Source organism: Durotheca rogersii (assembly GCF_024521655.1).
Source record: "Durotheca rogersii strain YMJ 92031201 chromosome Unknown GGS23scaffold_15, whole genome shotgun sequence".
Classification (NCBI taxonomy): Eukaryota; Fungi; Ascomycota; class Sordariomycetes; order Xylariales; family Xylariaceae; genus Durotheca; species Durotheca rogersii.
Window position 1 is genome coordinate 130,264 of NW_026251246.1, and position 20,544 is coordinate 150,807.

The 20,544-nt window shown below is 53.4% G+C and overlaps 6 protein-coding genes across 6 annotated transcripts; 3 read left to right on the forward strand and 3 right to left on the reverse strand.

Annotated features, from left to right (window-relative positions):
* The first annotated feature begins 1,699 nt into the window (after positions 1–1,699).
* Positions 1,700–5,078, forward strand: GGS23DRAFT_118347 (uncharacterized protein). Its single transcript, XM_051511051.1, has one exon. It carries the CDS (start codon positions 2,122–2,124, stop codon positions 4,948–4,950), a length of 2,829 nt encoding a protein of 942 aa, XP_051370616.1. The 5' UTR covers positions 1,700–2,121; the 3' UTR covers positions 4,951–5,078.
* A 2,035-nt stretch (positions 5,079–7,113) lies between these two features.
* On the reverse strand, positions 7,114–9,436 carry GGS23DRAFT_573745 (glycosyl transferase family 4-domain-containing protein). Its single transcript, XM_051516699.1, has 2 exons — positions 8,716–9,436; positions 7,114–8,606 (listed from the first exon to the last, which is right to left on the reverse strand). Exons 1-2 carry the CDS (start codon positions 9,151–9,153, stop codon positions 7,617–7,619), a joined length of 1,428 nt encoding a protein of 475 aa, XP_051370617.1. The 5' UTR covers positions 9,154–9,436; the 3' UTR covers positions 7,114–7,616.
* A 345-nt stretch (positions 9,437–9,781) lies between these two features.
* GGS23DRAFT_118764 (prion-inhibition and propagation-domain-containing protein) lies at positions 9,782–12,304 on the reverse strand. The gene has a single exon (XM_051511053.1). It carries the CDS (start codon positions 12,129–12,131, stop codon positions 10,140–10,142), a length of 1,992 nt encoding a protein of 663 aa, XP_051370618.1. The 5' UTR covers positions 12,132–12,304; the 3' UTR covers positions 9,782–10,139.
* Positions 12,305–12,370: 66 nt separating this feature from the next.
* Positions 12,371–14,549, forward strand: GGS23DRAFT_118789 (uncharacterized protein). Its single transcript, XM_051511054.1, has 2 exons — positions 12,371–14,150; positions 14,205–14,549. The coding sequence occupies exons 1-2, from the start codon at positions 12,522–12,524 to the stop codon at positions 14,388–14,390; spliced, it is 1,815 nt and encodes a 604-aa protein (XP_051370619.1). The 5' UTR covers positions 12,371–12,521; the 3' UTR covers positions 14,391–14,549.
* Positions 14,550–15,788: 1,239 nt separating this feature from the next.
* Positions 15,789–17,866, forward strand: GGS23DRAFT_573750 (uncharacterized protein). The gene has a single exon (XM_051516700.1). It carries the CDS (start codon positions 16,247–16,249, stop codon positions 17,507–17,509), a length of 1,263 nt encoding a protein of 420 aa, XP_051370620.1. The 5' UTR covers positions 15,789–16,246; the 3' UTR covers positions 17,510–17,866.
* Positions 17,867–19,045: 1,179 nt separating this feature from the next.
* Positions 19,046–20,188, reverse strand: GGS23DRAFT_611048 (amino acid/polyamine transporter I; the record flags this gene model as incomplete). Its single annotated transcript, XM_051520371.1, has 2 exons — positions 19,046–19,758; positions 19,847–20,188. 2 exons carry the CDS (start codon positions 20,186–20,188, stop codon positions 19,123–19,125), a joined length of 978 nt encoding a protein of 325 aa, XP_051370621.1. The 3' UTR covers positions 19,046–19,122.
* Between the last annotated feature and the right edge of the window lie 356 nt (positions 20,189–20,544).

Sequence of the window (20,544 nt, forward strand, 5' to 3'; positions counted from 1 at the left end):
ACTACTGCTCCTCCTATCGCCGCCCCTCCCACTGCTGCCCTCACTGCTGCTCTCACTGCTACTACCACCACCACCACTACTACTACTACCACTACTGCCCGTTGTTCCTCCTCCTGCAACAACCGCAGCAGATACTGCTACTCATTACTCCTACATACGACTGCCGCTACTACTATCAATACTACTCTCGCGCACACTTTCCTCTATTCCTAAACCTCGTCGTGTTCTCTTGACTGGGGGTTTCGCGACCGTCGAGTTCCTCCAAGTTCCTAACCATCCCTTCTGGTGTCTCCAATCCCCCCGGCCCCGTACTCCCCTCCCCTTTCTTTCCCATTTCCCCTCTTTCATCTTTTTCTCTCTCCCTCTCTCTATATCCCCAGGGCGAGTCGTTCTGCTTATGTATGATGTATATGCAATTTGTTTGTGCCTCCATGCATTCTTTCTCCCCTCCGCCTCTTCCCTTTCAGCCGTTCCCCCTCCCCTCCTCGAGCCCTCTCCGCTTTTACGGCCAAGTACCAAAGTTGCTGCGTCTGCCACTCCCCAGCGATAGCGAGCTCGGATGGAGCTGGCGAGGCCGTTTCCCTCTGTTTTGGTGGTTCCTGCACCGAAATCTCCCCTAGGCGGCCCCGCAGAATGGCGGGAATACCTAACATACCCTATGTCATGGATATGCGGATGTACATCTGCTCACCATGTACCCCCTCTCTGCTGCCTGCCCACACCCCAACCAGCAGCCACAAGATTGGCAGTAACAGGGCACAGCTGCACCTACCTGCACAACAGTGGACAACACCGGTACCATAGTACATGTGTACATCCATGCCTCCCTCTTGTTGCCCGCTGTGGCACCTCTGAGGTCGCCCTCTTAGGTCGAGCCTTTGTACCGTGTATGTATTTCTATGTACCTCACCAATACATGCACTAGCCTTCACAGGCACTATTTTTCCCGCCTTGCCTCTTGCTCCCACCCCAAGAACCATGCCAATAGGTGCCTGTGCACGCACCACTCCTCAAAATTGTCAGTGGGAGCTGCAGGTGCCCTGCAACGATCGAACCTGCCCTTCGCTTTGGCAACCAGAGAGGCCCAGCCCAGGTAGCCGGGCTAGAGGTAGGCCGCAGGTACCTGGCAAGTACAGAGTAAGTAATCTCTCTCGCCCTCTCGCTCTCTCTTTTTTTTTTTCTCTTCTCTTTTTCTCTCTTCTCTCTAGCTCTTCCTCTTTTGGCCCTTTTGCTTGGTGCGCATACTCTCCTTCCCGCCTGCTGTGTCTGCTCTTTCTCCCTCCTCCCCCTTCTCGTGCTCCTCCCCAATCCTACTCTATTCGCCCTGTCTTGCTGTATTCCCTCTCCCTTTTCACTATTCTTCTCTACTGTCCTGCGTCTATCCAATCCTCCTCTTATCTTCGCCGCAACCGACCAAATACGATTACATTCTCGCCTTCGCGCCCTCAGATCGTTGAATCGTTTGTTGACTGGTGGAAACCTAGCCTAGGACCGAGCCCGTTGCTCTGCCGCTCCGCTCGAATTCTGTCCGCCTCCGATTCTATCCTCCTCCTCCGAAGCGCATTCTCCCTAGAGCAGAGCAGCGGCGAGACAGACTCGAGGTGCCCGGCAGACGTTGTCATTTCCCGTCGTCGCACCCTCTCCTTGCGATCAGATTCCAATCCGACCTCGTTTTATCTACCTCGTCCTATCGTGGCATAATACACTCTCGCCATCCGAGGCCAGGCAACACGTCTTGATCTGCCTCTGTCAAGGCCGACGGCATCTCTTTTGTTCCTTGCGCTGCCCTTGGTGCTAGGCGCTCATACCTAAAATCCAGACGTGTCAAACCAACCTCGCCAAAATAGGAACAATAACAACAATACCAGTACTGACACCGAAACGGCAACCCACAGCAACAAGAAGTTACCAGACGCGACACACTCCTCAGTGCTCTACCACCTCTACATCGACGCATGTGTTTTGTCCCAGACTCTACACCGATTCTAGCACTCCTGGGAAGAGTGTGCGGTTACGTCGAACCAAAATTCGTCGTCATGCCATCCAAGTTCTCGCGATAAACCGCCTCCTCCTCACCACAAGACCTCGCAAGCAAGCACCTCTTGGGGTGTATGTTAGATTATGACAGACAGGTTCCCGCCTCTGCCTCCGCAACCAGTGACTCCGAGTCAGACTACACTCCTTAGTCCCAAGTCCATACCCTCTCTTCCCAGCCATGGGCCCAATAAGCTTCAGGCGCCAGTTGAAGAGGAACCCTACACGATCAAGTGTATTTGCAACTTTTCTGACGATGATGGGAACACTATCTACTGCGAAGAATGCGACAGTTGGCAGCATATCGAGTGCTACTATCCCCTCAACATCGACGAGGCGCTGCGAGAGGATTTTGCTCACTCATGCGTCGACTGTAACTCCCGGCTGCTTGATCGTGAGGGGGCCCGAGAGCGACAAGAGCTGCGCCATAGTAAACCAAACGCAACGGAGGCGTCGGATAGGAAAGCCAAGCGGCCTCCCTCCAAGGCGAACAAGAAGAAGGCTAAACCAACCGACCTCACTCTAAATGGCTACGCCGCCTCCGACATGAATACGAAACATCTTCACGATCATCCTCCTACACATCAGCACAAGAAGTCGAAAAGTACTCATCGGCCCAGCCAATCCATCAGCTCTCAAAACCCGAAGCGCAGCCCTTCGTACAGCCAGAAATCCGGAAATCCCCACGGTCATCCACCAAGCCCTGCTACGACACCCCCCGACATTTCTCACGAGCTCGAGATACATTACTCCAGTGCCTTCTTGAACCTCTACAAGGATGACCGTGATGTGTCAATCGTCCAGACGAACTCATTTGCCAGTCTCCTGGTATCGGACGTCATGTCGATATGGTTGCGAGATCATGACAAGTTGAGAATAGAGACAGGATGCCGCTTCGAAGACGTCTTTCGTTCCTCGCCGCCCGATGTCGACTCGGTCAAGACTTCACCACGAGTGGAGGCGAAAAAGTCGGTTGTTGGGTCCGATACTGTAGTGCATTGGCAGTATTTGACGACCTCGGAAGCGATTGGCGAGGACGTACCCTTAATAGAGCTCAACGGCCAGATCGGAATTCAGAAGGACTACTGCAACGATCCTAATAATCGGTGGCAGGAGCTCAGCTCGCCACTTCCATTTGTCTTTTTCCACCCCAGGCTTCCTATTTATATCGATACCCGGAGAGAGGGATCACTCGCTCGTTACGTGCGGCGAAGTTGCAAGCCAAATGCGACCCTGGACACGTACTTGTCTGATGGCTCCGAGTACCACTTCTGGCTTGTGAGCGATCGACGGATAGCCTCCTCGGAGCAGATCACAATCCCTTGGGAGTTCAATCTGCAGAAGGACGTGGCACGGAGGTGGGAGCAATTGCTCGGCCTTGGAGACGAGGAAACGAGCACCCAGCCGGAATATAACGACAAGGAGACGGAAACCTACCAGAGTATCGCCTCGTGGGTCCACGCCGTACTGTCCGAATACGGCGGGTGCGCGTGCGAGTTGGGGCCCGACTGTGCGTTTGCTCGCTTTCACCGAACATACATAACGAAGCCGCAACAGTCGAAAGAAAAGAGCTCCAAGAAGAAATCTCGGAAGCCCAAGGCAAGCGCTATATCACCTACCAGCACAGGCCATGCCACCAATAGTCGAGCCGCTAGTGAAGGGCACGGCGATGACGGGGCAGACAACGATTCGGGTTCGTCACGTAGCAAACCTCCCAGCCGAGATATGACACCAGCGCCGCGCCAAGGTTCTTTTGACACTCTGGGCGTGTTGACGGAGCTCACCGACCGAGACAAGCGAAAGGTGCAGATGGTCGAAGATTCATTTCGGCGTATGGAACAACAACCCCCTCCGCGAAAGAAGAAGCGAGCCTCAGACGGGACTAACAACCCCGGCATAACAACGAAATCTAAACCTAAGTCGACGACTGGTCCTTTAACTAGTCTTCCTAACGGCACGTCAGAGCGTCGGTATGTCGATGCTGGTACCTCACAGGACCTATTTCCCGGCATGTCGATCATGTCAAACCCCCGCAAGCAGCACGATTTGATGCAGCCTTCCGATCGAAGTCCTTTGCGACACCCTTCTCAGGGGCCTCACCCACAATACCGTGACACTTTTATGCAGACTGGTCCGGTTGGTGGCGGGTGGCATAGCGGACTAGGACAAAAGGCGAAAATAACTAAACGAGTCGTCCCCCTCTCCAGGCGCCTAGTCGGTGCTCGACGTCGCTTGCGGGAGGAAGAGGATCGTAAAAGGGCATCCCTCACAATCTCTCCCACGTCTGTGACGGCTGCCATGGTCAAGATGGATATAGATTCGCCGAAAGCGGAACAGGACTCGGCCGAAGCAATGTTAACCAAGGATGACAAGCCAACAACGCCGGCAGCGGATCCATCCACCGATATGCCTATGGGGGACGCCTCCCCCATCTCGCCTAAAAACACCAAGAGCCTGTCTCTAAGCAATCCGACGACGGCGGTAACAGCATCGACAACAACGAACACAAGCCTTGCTGTGAAGCCGAAAGGAATAACGGCGGCAACTTCTACCCCTAAGAATAAAACGCCCGAACTACGCGTACAGATGCCGCCGGTCCCTACCTTCAACGGCTCCGTCATTTCCAGCGTAACGACGCCATTGTCCACTGCCGGCACCCTGACACAGTCACCATCCTCGGCCGTCAACGTGCCTAGTCCCTTTCTACCACTATCCGCCAACGGAGTTCAGCCCAGTCCGATCAAGAAGAAGCTAAGCCTAAGCGACTACACGAAGAGTAGAATGAATAAGGCGGCGGCAGTGAAGCCTGGAGTTCTGAAGCCGCCGACGGTAGTGGAAGCCAAGTCACCGACAAGCGCCGATACAATGATGCTCGATCCCCCGGCCACGGATAAGAACGTGGATCAAACCGGCTGAGGATGAGAAGTTCGTTATCAGAACGACTTGTAATATCTAGTAGCGCCATCGGGTCTAGATTTGGGGACACTCGCATGATAGCATTCTTCATGACCCTTGCGTGTTCGGGCATATGTCATCTCAACTGCGACCCCGGGACCGGAGTCGTGTCCAGATTTCGAAGTGGGAAACTGGCTGTGTAGAGGGCATTGTTTGTGTTAGGCGTTAGGAGTGGTACTACACAGGACCATTTGCGGCAGGGAGTTGGTAACGAGGTCACGGCCTCGGAAGATATCGATTGACTTCGCAATCACTTGATCCACGCCGGATCGCCTTTTTTCCTTTCCTCTTTTTTCTCCTGAACTCGGATAGGCCGGGCCTCGCCCTGGCTTGGTTTTCGGCTTCGGCTTGGACTGGATTGGATGTTGACGACGGGATCATTCCGGCCACCAAAAATTCGCGTTGGCGGCGGCTATGTGCGGCGTGACTTTAAAGAAGAGGCAGCTGCCGCGAGGACGGAAGGGGAACGGAGTCTAAAAGGTAGAGATTCCGCATTATATCGTATATGTACTACTAGGAAGCCGGAAGCTTTTAATTGCGGCATGTAAGGAGATGATGATGTCTACATATATGCATGACTAGAGGGGGTAAGGTCACGACCGCAGCTCCTACGGGAGCCCCTCCACCGCGTTCGGAGGCGGGAAATCAAATACTACTTGCGAAATGAGATGGCTGCGCGTTTCCAACCTTTGTGTGCCTGCGAGGTATGACGGCTACAGGTTGACACGCGATATTTTCAATATTTGCCCTCCTACCTACGGACACAAGGGATCGGATGGATTGTCGAGTCTTTTTGTCTCACGAGGGAGTGTCCGCCAGCATCCCTACTTGCCTCTAGCTTGTTCTTTTCGCATCTCTTATCTTTCTGGGTGCTTCAGTAGAGCGACGATTGCAGAGTAATATGCGGCACTTGTTAGTACCTGTTGCCGGATAGGTAGATAACCCGAGACAAGAGAGGAGGTACCTAAGATGACGGAGAGGAGAGACCGAGTGAGCGAAATGGTAGGCATGTAGGTACCTACCTGCACATAGACATGAGCCCTCTGTCTCACGGGGAGTATCTTAGAGGTATGTGCCTACCTAGGTAAGGGGAGGCAGCGCATACTGTAGGTATATACATACCTCATACACCACTGTGCGGGACAGGTAAGGCAACCTACATGTCAGATAGGAGGTCGGTAAGAGGTAGGTTGAAGCGAGCAGAGGCAAGTTGGCCAAGGGACCCACGAAAGGAAGGGAGGGGGGTTCGAGGGCGGGACGCGCGGGCGGCGTCGGTCGCGTGTGCCTGCGATGTCTGTGGCTGTCCGCGCTGTCAGTCTGTCTGGCCGCCGGTAGGGCAGGTTTCTGTCGAAGAGGCATCGCGGGTTGCGTCGGGGATGCCGACAAGATACCTACTCATAGGTATCCACCAGCCGGCAGAAGACTGTTGGTTAACGAGGAGGGGCTACGGCTATCACTACCTAGGTCTGCATATACTCACATACCTACAAGTTGTCGCGGGCAAGCCAGGCATTCTTCTTCTCATCTCTCTAGGGGGTATTAGGGCTAAGACGTAGGTACCTAGATTGGTCGCGGGACCGCGCAAAAGAAGGCCTGGGGATATGCCTGCCTGCCTGCCTTACCTGCCCAGCTCGACCTAAGCTAAGCTAGCCTCCTACGCGGCGGGCATTTGTCTCGGCCGCCAACAAACCAGCCCTCGAGCCCGCTCTCTCTCTCTCTCTCTCTCTCGACCACCGCCCGCGGCCGCCCACGCAGCATGCATACCCCCCGCGCGCCTCCGCGGACGAGAGGACTCGGCAGCCCAGACAGAGCGTCTAAGACGCGGGTAAGACGCGGCGGGGCCTCCGATCCCATCCATCCATCCACGTAACCGGCCCAACCCTTGCCTGCGGTGCCCGCATACGCGCACACGCACAAAGTTTCATCGGCAATTCCAGCCGAGACCGCGAGCACCTCTCTCTTCATGTAAGTACTTACACCTGGGACGACGGCTGCCCGCCCGCCCGGTCGTGGATCGCGCGCATGGTATGATACTCGTGTAGGTTTGTGCGCGTGCGTGCGTGTGTGTGTGTCTAGGGGGGTTTTGCAAAACGAGCGACCCGAGTCCGAGTCCGGACCCGCGGTCTCGCATTTCGTATTCATTCAATTCGCGGAGAGGGGGGGGGGGGGAGGGGGGTGGCCGCAGGGGACAGGGTTTACCGGCGAGAGAGAGGGGGGCGCGCGCGCGCACGGCACACACCAACTCACCACTCGCGGAGAGACATCCGCTCGCAACCCACCCCGTCCCCCGTCTCTGTCTATATATCTGTCTGTCTGTCTTATGTACATACATGCCTACACGTGCATGTGCGCCATGTAAGCCAAGCCGAGCGGGCTATCCTTCGGCTACGTGTCCTTACCTATGATTGTTTGCCTGTCTCCTCCTCCCTTGCTCCTCTTTTCCGGGTCCGTTATCTATGTTCTATGCGCGCGCGGCAATGGGTATCTCTATCCGCCTCTGTTCTTGCTCTCCCACGTGAGAAAAGAAAAAGCGGAAAAAAGGGAGAAGGTGCTAGGATCAACCTCAGCGCTCACCCTTCTCCTTGGCTTGGAATGGAATGGATCTGGGCCGATCCGGGGAAGCCAGGCTAGACGACGCCTCCGATGAAACTCAGGTTATCTTCCTTAAAGATGAGGAGCGCAAGCCGGTGGCGTACGAAGAGGCCGAAGAGGCCGAGAGCCGCCTGCAGGAGGGTGATCTCCGTGGCCAGGGCATCCTCGCGCATCGGGCCGCGCCAGACTAGCCACAGGTTAAGGAGGGTGAAGTTGCTCGTCTCCTCGAAACGGCCCTGCTCGTCCTCCTTGACCCGCAGCAGCTTGAGCTTCGCTAGTAGCCGCAGCACGTGTGCGATGACGGGATGGCGGGGCTGCCTATCCTTCTCCCACTTGGTGACGCTAGGCTCGAGCAGCCCGGTACGCGCGTTGAAGTGCGGCAGGCGGTGACGTGGGCACGGGACCAGCCCGAAGAGTTGGGGCGCGCTGTAAACGAAATTGAAGATCTGGGGCACGAGCAGCAGGATCAAAGTCTTCGAAAAATGGCCCAGGATGCTGACCACCACGAACACCATGCCCGCGAAATAGCAGTACGTGTCGCCGACGAACACGCGAGCCGGATACCAGTTGTGGACCAGGAGCGGCAAGCTCACGCCCAGGAAGGGCAGCAGGAAGTAGAGGGAGAACAAGTGCGAGTCGGTGGCCGGGTGGGGGTAGGGCGTGACGAGGTAGAGGACGTCGTTGAACGCGATCAGCAGGGCGATGACGACGCTCTGGCTCACCTCGATGCCGTTGATGCCGGCGAGGATGTTGATGCTATTGGGGCTGAAAATGCAGAAGGCCGACATGTATCCGTAGTAGAGGATGCCCAGGTCGAACAGCTCCTGGCCCACATACGGCTGGAGGAAGGTAGGGAGTACGATGGACGTGACGCCGAAGTCGACGAAGTAGATGACGAGGAGCGGGATCGACGCGAAGGCGGGAATGAAGAACTTGTGGCGCCAGCGGATGTCGAAGAGGTCGTCGCTGATGCCGAGGAGGGTGATGGACTGGAGCGAGATGATGGCAGAAAGGAAGGAGGCGAGCTAGAGAGTAGCAGAGATGGAGGCATCAGCACGACACGTATGCCCGGCGCAATGGCAAGCGGTGGTGACCCTACGGTTAGGAGGCCAGGGCAGGGGACACGCCTCGTACCTTGTTGTGGGGAAACTTGTGAAGCAGCCTGCCCTTCTGGACGAACTCGACGTTCATGACCACATCGCGATTCCCACCACCACTAGTAGCGACCACTATGTCCTTGTAAAAGGGGAAGGGGATGAAGACGATGATTGTGAGGATGTAGACGGTTGCGCATATGGCGCCCATGCACTCGGGCAGGTAGTGACTGTTGTTGAGCTTGGAAAGGTCGCGGCCCTTCAAGCCGGCGTGGATGAAGGCAGGGCCGAGCCATCGTATCATGGCGTAGCTGGCGGCGAAAGCGAAGCCGCTCAAGGCCAGCGAGGCGATCAGGGGCTCGCCCTCGCCTTCGAAGGTGCGCACGAGGACGGCGACGCAGACCAGGGCGAGGCCGCTGAGGTAGAGAGTCTCGGCGCGCGAGAGCTGCGAGGACGGAGCGGCGGCGGTAGTCGACATTGTTACGTTAAGTTACTACGGGCGCATGCATGGTTTGGCCCCCCTAGGCTTAGAAGGAGTATCAGCAAGGGAGCCCGCGTGGCGATGATTGCACGGCTTCTGCATGAGAGTCGGAGATGTCTCGCTCGGAGTTGGGCCGTCGAGAAGTGCGGCGAGTGTCGGTGGTGGGCAGTAAGAGCAGGTGGTGGTAGAGGTGACGGAGAGAGTGGGCGGGTTGTCGCCGACTTGTTGGTACGTTGCCGAATTGTCTAACAAGGTGAGACAGAGAGAGATAAGATAGAGGAAGAAGCCACATGTTGATTGTGTTGGATAATACGGAGGTACAGCACAGCACCCGTTTTTGCTAGGTACCTAGTACATGGATTATTAGGCCCTGGGTCATGTAGGCACAAGTACTTTCATAGTACTTCTCAGGATTAGGACACTTGGGACTCCCCTATACCGGATTACTGCATTAGGTACTCAGGTATCCCTCTATTTCGGTACGTTATGTGCTTCCAGGGATTGTGTCGATCGCTGGATGACTTGACCAATCTCAGGTCTCTCCCTGCCCCCACTTGGCAATGCTTCAATTATGGGTCCACTGTTGCCAGTCAGGGTGGCTTCCTGCGTGGCTGAAAAGGCCTTGAGCCGGCGGTAGCTACCGTTGAAACGGACAATGACCTTTAGACAGGCCCCCGAGACCGCGGCTCCGGCTGTTGTTGGGATCATTTGCGTGGATCAATCCGATGCTTGGATGACGATAGAGTTGCCCCTGAAGCGGCAGACACCCTCTTATGCGGCGGTGGAGTTCAAAGACCGGTGGTGGGATGTTAAATATTGTCTGCACGGGTTGGCAACGAACGGATGACGCGAGAGTCGAGACGGACTTGTTGATTGCATTTTTACCTATATGATCGTGGCCCTGTTGCGTAAAACGTAGACGCCTACATTGCTATACCTACGTGCCCACAGCGCATCCAGCGATACTAGTGAGTGCTGCTTTATTATCTCAGCCGTAAGGAATGAACAACTCTCCAGAAGAATTCTCTTTCTATGCCCAACTCGATGTTCTTCATGTCGATATCCTCTACTGCTAGTATGTCGTCAAGGCTAGCCATCTTCAAGCCTCCGAGACAAGCCAGAACAGCATCCCGATAGGCCAAACCCATCTCTGGTCCTATCTCCTTCTCCGCAGCCGCCCGAATTTTCGACGCCCATACGGTGGTCGGCTCCACAGGGTGATAAAACCTCTCCATCAGCGTTCGTTTCTCCACATCGGCGAAAGCCACTATGGGTTCCCAAAACGCAATCTCTATTAGTATGATGCCGAGGCTGTATATGTCGAAACTTTTTCTAAAGCGTGGGATCCCTTTCACGTAATCTAGCCTTCTCGGGTGAGCGTACATGTCGAGATCACCCAGACTACCGACCTTCCTCGATTCCGACTCATAGATACTTGGCTTATATCCCGGTATATAGGAGTCTGGCCGCGCATATTGCCATCCGCAGACGTACGGTTGGTTTATGTCGATCTGGCCTCTGGCTTTATCTTTGAAAAAGAGAACGTTGTGGCTTGATATCTTTCGGTGAATCCACCCGGCACACTGAAGTTGATACAGAGACACGGCAAGGCTCCAGGCTAGCTGATACCGGTCGTCCAAATTAGGAATGTGAGGGTCGGTAGCTGCAAATGCCTCTCCCAATATTGCCCTCAGACTGATCGGTTCCACATGGTTCGCTGCACCATCAGGAAGTCTATAGACAAATCCTACGATGGGATGTGTTTCTCCATCAGGAAGTCGACCAGATGTAAGGCAGTAGCCGAGGCAGTTGAGAACTCGATACTCATCGTCTGAGGTAGCCGTCCTATGCAAGAGTGAGACGAGATGGTCGCGACGTCTCGCAAGCGCTTCGGCAGAGATAGTTGAGTACTTTGACTCTGCTTCTTGTGATCTCCACTCTACCAAGACGACTTCTGGTCGCTGGAATTTGTTAACTTTTGCCGAGTTGCTCCCCGCTGTAGGTGGAAGTGGGACAAAAGTCTGGTAGGTTCGGACAAGCGGCACTTCTAATGCCTCGTTCCCAAATTGACCTTCGATAGTCTGTCGGTACTTGAGGCGAGGCTCGGTGAAGTCCGGGAAGCAGGATATGGGAATCAGGTAAGAAGGCTCGCAATCTTCGTTGAGAGGTTTGGTAGAGAATGGCGAAGCTTTTTCTGAAAGATTAGTCAAGTTTTCTTGGCGGATCTCAAGCGCCGCGGCGGCTTTGCGACCCATACCTCCGAACGACTCGATTGTGATATCTGTAAGGTCAGTTGATTCTTCGTTAATTGCTTCGGCCGCCAACCCTCTACAGAGAAGTACGGCATCTTCTCTGGGGAGTAAATTTTGCAATCCGTCATTCAGCGTAGTAAGTTCATCAAGTAAATCGGTTAGAACTTGCTTGTCTCTCACTGCCCAGCGAATCTTTGCGCCGAAAGGCGTCTTCTTAGACACACTTTTGGCTTCCTCTCCTTGGGCCGCCTTAGCTGCTTCGATCCGGCCAGGCGAGAAAAGCGAGGCGAGTGACCGACCTTCGTCGACCTCTGTTGAGACTACCGGCTTCGGGATGCCTTGTTTCTCCATAACCTGGCTATAATTCTCTAGGACTTGAAATATCCTCCCTAGAATGTCAACCGCTAGCTTTGCCATCTGCGGGATGTGGAGGACATCGTTGTCCCGCGCAGCAGCTGGAGGTGACCCGTGACGCTTTCGAGAAGCCAAGGCCCCGGGGATAATAATGTCCGGGTCCTCGCTGCCGTTGTCTAGGCCAAAGTAGATGCCACGACTCATCCCCCAAAGACGCAGCCTCATCTCCTCGACTCTAAACCGCAAATTAATCGCACTGGCCGTGTCTCCCATTGCCAAGGCTGTGTTGAGGCCTCGGTAGGCTTCGAGGCAGGTCTGTAGGATAGAAGCTACACTCGCAACGGTAATTGCAAACCCCGCTGCTTCCATGATGGGTTTCTGTTAAGATTGTGGACTTTGTGAGAAAAGGGCTTTATTGGTGTATATGAAGAAGGGAGCAAAGTTGATGAAGGCTGAACAAGAGATACCTATTGAAGGTTGAGGCTGAGTTGACCGCCGATAAACATGAGGTCCTCTCGTCACGTGCATAGCGGTGATTAGCGTGCCCAGCTTGCTAGTCTTCCTGCCTACGCCATTTTAGTAGGTAGGTATAAATAGAAAATCGATATGGCGCGTTGTGTCGCGAATCCTTCTTCCATCGACAATAGCTATGTTTCAAGATCTCTCTCATTTTCTCTACCCATATTATCCAGGAAGATTGCAATCTACCTACAGAAATTCAGTAGGTAGATCAGCTGTCGGGTACGCGGTTATAACACCATGTCTATTGGCAGTTTACGGCATCTACTAAGTCCTACGCCTCTGGATACTAGCCGTGAGCCGACCGAAGATAGTGTCAAAGCTGCCCCGGAACCCTCTTTACAAGTGGAACGGTACTTCTGTCTGGTCGAGGCGCCTAGTTTCCTCAAGCGGCGAAATGGATACGGAATTATTGAACCAGAACTGAGCATTTTTTACTCCGACTCAGTTGCTCCCACCTCCCCATCAGCTGGTATAACCCAGGAAAAAGTCCATGATCTCCTTTGGGATGAATTCGGTGATCTTCTGGCTCTGGACAAGAGGGCACATGCGTATCACTGGATTCCCGACGTGTCTCTCCTAAAACTAGAAACATCCCCTGGACATTGGACACCTGCCGTTGCCGTCCTATTCGTGAAGAATTCGGACAAGCCTGTTGAGCCTATCGAGGAATGGGTTGGAAGTGTCAAAGAGCAGATAGTCAGACAATGGGACCAGCTGAAGCCTTACTCATCCACTCTTGACCCTAAGCACATTGTCCCCACTGGCAGCAGCTTACACTCTACCACCAGCAATCCTGGTAACGGTGTGGTAGCCCAAACTGACATACTGAGAGGACGGAAAAGGCGCCGAGCTCGTCGAAAAGGGCTATTATTCAGTGCTTTAACGGACACTACCGGCTGCTTGAGAGAACCAAGTCCCGCCAAAGGCGTAGTTGTCGCAGAGACAGATGTGACGCTAGCAGACGGAGGTATACGCCGGAGAGCTAGAAAGCATATCGAGTTGAGCCCATTTGACATTGAGGGCTTTGGAAGCGGTCCCAAAGCGCAAACGACCGCGATGTCCGGAACACCGCTGGTACCGTCATATTTAAGTCGCCCTTCATTCGAAATCGGGTGGTCTCCTCTAGCTAATGGGCATGACTTGCCCGAAGCTGATGCAGCTAGCCTCGTCAGAAATGCCGTATGTCTGACCATTAGATTAGCCCCGGTCCGTTTCCGAACTAGAAACAACATGTCGCCTATTATATCGCGTTTTCCAGTCCTATCGATACGGCCCAGGGCACCAGGGATAACAAGGTCTTCCGGTCCATTGGTTCCCAACGAGCTCCCTAAGGGACCTATGCGATCCTACCTACTATCCGATGACTTTGAGAGTCGGCCTTGGCCAACTAGTAACGACTATGATACAGACTCCGAGAGTGGATATAGTCAACGATTAGACGAGGGGGCGGGGAAAAATGAAGGTAGACCAGCCGTCTTTGGTAGTCAGAAAGAAGATACGTCCGAAAGTGCGGCGGTTCTCGATGCCGAGGCCATTGTTGCGAAGCTTGAGGACTCAACTGGTGTTGTCCACCAGCCAACAGCATTGCTTTTCAACTATTGCTACATTGATTCGATCGAGGTCGACTCCTCTGTGCCGGAATTACATGCGTCTGTCACTCACCCGGTTTACTGGAGCAGACTTGCTCTGTTGATTCTCGGCCATGCAGGACAGCGCAAGTTGCCGTATTCCCAAGGTTTTGGCGTGGAACATTTCAACCCAAACCTGATACGGAGGGACTATAGGTGGGGATATTATGAGGTTGACGATATCTCCTGGCTTAAAGCATCAGCGGTACCAACTTGGAGAGCAGCTTGGAACTTCGAGGTATGTCGTTTGCGATACTAACTAGGATGCACGCTAACTTTCACTTTCCTCCAGAATCCCGCAGGTATACCTGGCTGTCAGTGCGAGCTGGCCTCTACCTCTGATATCCGGCATAACATCGAGAGCTGTCGTGACTTGGTTCAGGATATAGCTCAATACCGGTATTGGCGTACTCCCGCGCAGGTAAGTCTTGGTGCCAGCAGTCGAATTACCTGTCGTTACATCTACCTCGGTGATTAAATTGAAATTGATAGATACTTCACGAACCGTTATATTTTGCACACTGGCCGCGGGAATTCTTTCATCATCCTACAGCCACCCGCTTCTTCAATACACCAAAACCTATATCCCCGCCTACACCCCCTCACGACTTGACATGGACGCGGGATTCGTCGCAAGGCAGGATTCTACCAGAAACAACTGTAGTGCCCCCACCCTCTGCGCCACAAGCCGAGTATGACGAGGCTACGCCCAGGATCTGGGTCCGAACTGAATACCATCAGCCAGAAAAACATAAATCCGTCGAATTTCTCTTTGGGCACGGCCTTGCTCATCTCATGGGACTACATAGTAATAAAGACGTGGACGAAGGCCTACGGTGGGTTGTTCGGGCAGCGGAAGCGGAGTGTATCAAGGCCAGGGCTCTCGTTAGACGCCTCTTTTCGCTATATCAGCGGGATCTAGACCAAAAGGAAGAAGTGCAGCGCCGGTGGCTCTTAGGTGGCGCTAGAGCGGGGTCTCTCATTGCCATTCAAGACCTTCGAAAGTTTTACCCCGATTCCAAGGAATTTCACAAGATTGAAGAAGACAGCAAATTTACGTTCAATGCTGGAGGGCCCGAGAGCCTCGAATATATCCGGCATGTATTGCCGCATTTTGATCTATCAAATCCCGAGTCCCTTTCGATCAGGAAGCCAAAGAGGAGCTTATGGAAGAAACTCATCTCGATTAGAAAGCCAGAGAGGAGTCCAATATGGGAGAGACCAGCCACAAAGGCAACAACGAGTGCCCACTCTATCAGGTCAATTTTCATGGGTACACCTAAGAGAGACTATGATGAGGCCTACAATTTTGGTTCCCTTCTTCACATGGCCAGCTTGTTCGGGTTTAAGGAAGCTGTCGCCGTCCTCCTCGACGCCGGCCTGGATATAAACCAGAGAAATTCATCGCGCAAGCTTCGAACTCCGTTGTTATGTGCTCTGCGGCGGGGGCACCACCAAATCGCCCGGATGCTGATTGATCGGGGAGCCGATTGCCGACCACTCGTCTTATGGGACGACATAACCGAAGCGCGGCCAAGTCACACATATCGTTCACCGAGTCCCATGCATTATCTAGTGTATATTGAAGACGGTACAGCGGCCGTCGAGTTGGCAGCGCTCCTAGCAGCCAGGGGCGGAGAGGTGAACAACATGTGCAACGAGACGGCCCTTGACACCTCGGATCTCTGGTCCTTGGCAAACTCGCGGTCGGTGACGCCACTTCGCTGGGCTGTAATGCACGGAAAGTCTGCGCTGGTTAGGAAGCTTCTCCAACTTGGCGCCCGGTTTGCGACGACGCCTTTTCCGATTTCGGGACAGCCTACGGCGGGAACTAAGAGGAAGTTCTCTCTGCACCTCGAAACCCCCTGTACCAACCCGGAAATTCTCTATATGTTTTTTCACGTACTCTGTGAAGATGGCTACAAGCTGCCTCTAGAGTTCTCGCAAACACCCCTCGGCCTACTCGTGTCAGAAGATGACACTCCGGAACGGCGGTTGCGCCTGGGATTCGGCGACCCAGCTGCGGTTGTGGCGGCCCTTGATCTTCTGCTGGATCTCCAACCCGGTTTTGAAGCGGCCGTCTTAGGGTCAGTCATCCGTCACGATCACGAGTATTTGTTCCAGCATTTAATACTCAATCGGCACTGGGATGTTGAAACTCGTTGGCACGGCCTGACCTGTCTACACACGGCAGTTCTGTACAGCCGTAAACGGATTGCCCAACTCCTACTCTCCCAAGGTGCTCGCCCCGATGCACTCACACTCAGGAGAAGACTTACCTGCTTGCATCTGATAACGCTTGTCGGCGGTGATCGACACCAGGAAGAGATAGAAATGGTGGAGGTGCTGCGTCCATATTCAGTCCCTATCGATGCGAGAGAGCGCTGCTACGGTCTGACAGCACTACATCTTGCGGTGCGGAATCAGAAAATACGCCTGATACCGGTGCTCCTTGGTCTTGGAGCCGACCCTTGCATCTTCGTGCACGATCAATTGGACCTTCTAGCAGAGGGCAGATCAGGATGCTTAAAGGTTTCATCATCTCGGCTTCGACGCTTAACGGAAGACGTCACGATTCTTGGTGAGGTCCTTTTACAGTGCAACCAGGACGAGTTCTACCCACTTCCGTTCGTTGAAGAGCTTTTACGTCTGTTCTTAACTCATGGTAAAGATAATACATCCGTTACAGGAGCATCGCAACTGTACATTGACTCGGCGCGAACTACGTCAATTCTACATATTATGGCCATGATTCCTTTCCCGGAACCACTTTGCATTTTTCAACAAGCGCAATCCTGCCTTTTTGATACATCCATCGACCTTTGCGACCTTCACGGAGACACGCCTCTCCATTATGCCTGCATGTCCCGCCGTCCTCGCAATGTCGCAGCGCTGATCGAGATGGGAGCTAATCCATCCCTCTCGAACACTGTCGGTTTAGACGCCGTATCGGCAATGATTTTCTCCTCAATTGTTTTAGGACCTTTTATCTGCGGCTTCCAACGTACAAGCCACGGTGAGGCTGACCGCTCAACCAAAGACACATTGGACCGAGAGAGACAGTCAGCTCGGGAGTTATATCACCAAAAACAATACAATAAAAGATTCACGTCTAGGAAAGGAGGCGAGAGGGAAGCCATGGTGGATATCCTCAAGCTCCTTAAATCTCACGGCCGTGAGGTTGACAGCAACTTTCGGAAACTAGCCTTGGCCTGGTGCTCGCTCGGGGACGACAACGAAGAGCTCTATCTTCGCACTGTTCCTCTTGAGCCACACCCGGAAGAGCGTTCTCGACCACCTCAAGCCGACCCAGAAAGGGAGGCAGGTCTTCATCTACGCAACCATGTACGCTCGGCTTGCAAGAAAGAGCAGAATTCAATAGACGCTACTCCAGGAATAAATCTCGTTGATATTCCAACGAAGTTGTCACGACAATACATCATGCATAGGGCAGAATCGGAATCTTTCATGATCTGTCATCATACTGGGTACCGGGAAACAACTACTTTGACTGATGACTTTTTCGGCAGCCGAAGGCGAATAGAACTCTCTAATATGCTCATCGGCGGTCGGCCTTTCTTTGTAACCTATGGGTGAGTGGGTTGGAGGCATCCCTTAAGAAATACTCATAGGTAATCTATTTCTCCAAGGGTCACAGTGTAACAGAGCGGAAACATTAAAGGGATCGAAGGCACGACGATAAGTGTGCGAAAATATTGGCGGCTATTGCGAAGGATGCAGAGCACTGTTAGGAGGGTTGGACGGGAGGAACATTGACTATTGGCTTAACTCACTACCGAGAATGGTTGAAGATGAAGTAGACGCCGATGGGAGCTGGTTCTTGTGGAAGTTTCTGCACTGCCTACCAAATTCGGCGGCTTTTATATATGGAATTACATGTTCGGAGTAAAGCAAATCCGTGTGATCAGAAGTAAGGCTGTCGCAGCATCTGCCCTAATATTCCACTAAAACTACATACGAGGTCGCGAGCCATATATATGTCCATCATCGGAAAAGGGAAAAGATATAATACCCAATATCTTAGGCGAAAACTACAAATGCCAAAAACCCCCTACTCAGGGGTAATATACACGACTCCGCGGTACTATACAAAGCACTCGACACCACAACCTGCCCCTATGGAGATAATAGATAGGTCACAATCGCTTCAACGGTGGGATAGGGGTTGCTAACTGGCTAATTAGATACGCACCCGCGCGTTTAAAAGTGCCCGAGAATCTCGCTGGGGACGCTCAGAGAGCGTGACAGTCGAGTACCGTGCTCCATAAGGACAACGTATAATCTTGCACTCGAATATTATATTGAACTCTCCGTTTCGGTAAAGCTCACCTCGCAGATGGACATATCCGTCTCTTTTCTTGCCTCAGATTAAAGCAGAAGCACCGGGCCCGCAGCGCCACAATCTTCGAGCCACAATATAGGGGCAAATTTACTCCTATTTACGCGTCCGCGTCGTCAATTTCGATTAACTTATGTACGTACGAAGAGTACCGGCTTAAAGGGTTAAAACGATACTGGTTACTACTCGATATCGATCCTCAAGCCGGCCGCTTCTTCTTCGAACCCCTCAGGGACACGCTCTATTTTAGTACCAGAGACGGAGCCGAGGCTCCAGAGACGCAGCTTGACACGTTAGTATCGCTGAGCTCGCCAGAGGAATCTGATCTCGGACGCTACGCCGCCATCAACCAGGCGTTCGTGCCAAGTGATGGTGGTCACACGAGAGCACCCGCTAACGGTGATATGAGAGAAGGCGCAATATTGTATGCCTATATAGATGCGGTAGATATGTAGCAGGATTTCTTGCTCTATCCTTCTCATCCCCGAGATAGAAATGTGCGACTGAATCTGCTGCGAACAGGAGTACTCGTAGATGGCCTTAACCCCCATGTAGCAATTGTTTAAAAAGATCCCTCTCTGTCCTTCCTCCAAGCGTCTTTCATCGCGTCTGTATCTCCAGAACCACCAACAACTGCTGCCCGTAGACCCATTGCTGACGCCCAGTCCGGCTCGCCAATTCCATCAGTGGGCGATCTCGACGATCGGTCCCGAATAACTCTTCCTCGCCCAGGCCAAATAATACACGACACTACTGCCCCGAAGACAAGCACAGCCTAGTTGAAGGTTTGAGGTGTGACCTCTCGGTAGGACGGTCAGAAGCTGAAGGAGAAGACGAAGAACAGGTAGATTCACGTAAAAGGGTTGTTCGCAACCCCGAAGGCTCCGCGGAGACGCCAGGGCCCCCATGTTAAGCCGGTGACAATTGTGCTGGTTAATATGGTGTTGTCGTCCTTCGGGGAGCGGATCCCTCCGGTGAGTCTGCGATAAAGGAGTAATGCAGCCGCAATGAAGTAGGACCCGAACAGGCCAGCAACGGAGATGGATATCACGCCGTTGAAGGCTACGGCATCCCCAATGTTAACGAGGGACAGGAGGACGGCGATACAAGAAGCCGTAAGGACGGCGTAGAGGGGAATGCTAGTCCGCGGGCTGACTTTCTTCAGCACCCTCCAGCCGGGAAGCCCATGGTCGCGAGCGAATGCCCAACAGATCCGAGATGTCGAGGCGAGGGATCCCGTGGTGGCGCTTATCGTCATAACTACTATAATGGAAGCCATCACTGCCGCCCCCGCCTTGGAGCCCACGGCGTGCTCAAAGATAGCCATGTAAGGGTACTGGGGATTCTCAGCTAATGCTGTGTCGATGTCGCCGAGAGAGTACAAGGTCGCAATTAACATTGCAAGGCCCAACGTCCCGTTGATGGCGAGACTAGCTAGCAAGGAACGAGGGACCGTAATAGCGGCATTGCGGATTTCTTCTGACATCTGTGAGGTGGTGAGTAAACCGTCCCCCCTCACGGCCATAATAGCACCGGATTACTGATATAATAGTAGCTAGGGTCGTCGTACTTACGTGGATTGCCCCATCCGCCCCTAGAAACGAAAAGACGTTTCCCATCATGCCAATACATAATGATAGCCCCTGCGTTTGCCAGTCGCCCAGGTTGAGGAAAGTGCCGAACACGTCCGTAGCAGTTCCGTGTTCACCGAGGATTACCAGGGGCAGTATCACAGCGAAGAAGCCGAGAATATGCAGGATGAGAACGAAGCCTTCAAATCTGGCAAGGAGAGACCCGATAGCCGTGTTGATACTATAGCTTAAGAGGATCGTTGCCCATAATAGGAGGGTCCCATGCCAATTCTGCATGACGCCGGCGTACTCGGGGTGGGCGAGTAGAATTAGCCCCTGAATCATGGTGCCGATGAGGAATCCGCCAGAGGCAACTAAGGCTTGCCAGCCTGTGATGGCCAGCCACCCGGTCAGGTAGCCCCTAGAGATACTGCCATCGGCGGTATTGCAGCGAATAGGAGCATCACGACTCTAAATTACCGGATGTTCCGTATAAAGGAGGGTAGGTAATGCCTAGGACGCGCATAAGCAACGGCGCTGATACGGTCGTATCACGTCTAGGGAGGCGGCATAAGATACCGAAGGCAAACAGTCCTATACAAAGGGAGGCGGCAGTAAAAGTATAGGTACCGATCGGGTTCGGCGGGCACATTTCGTTCGAATTCAAAGATGAATCCTAAACAAAAGCATGCCGACTAGTA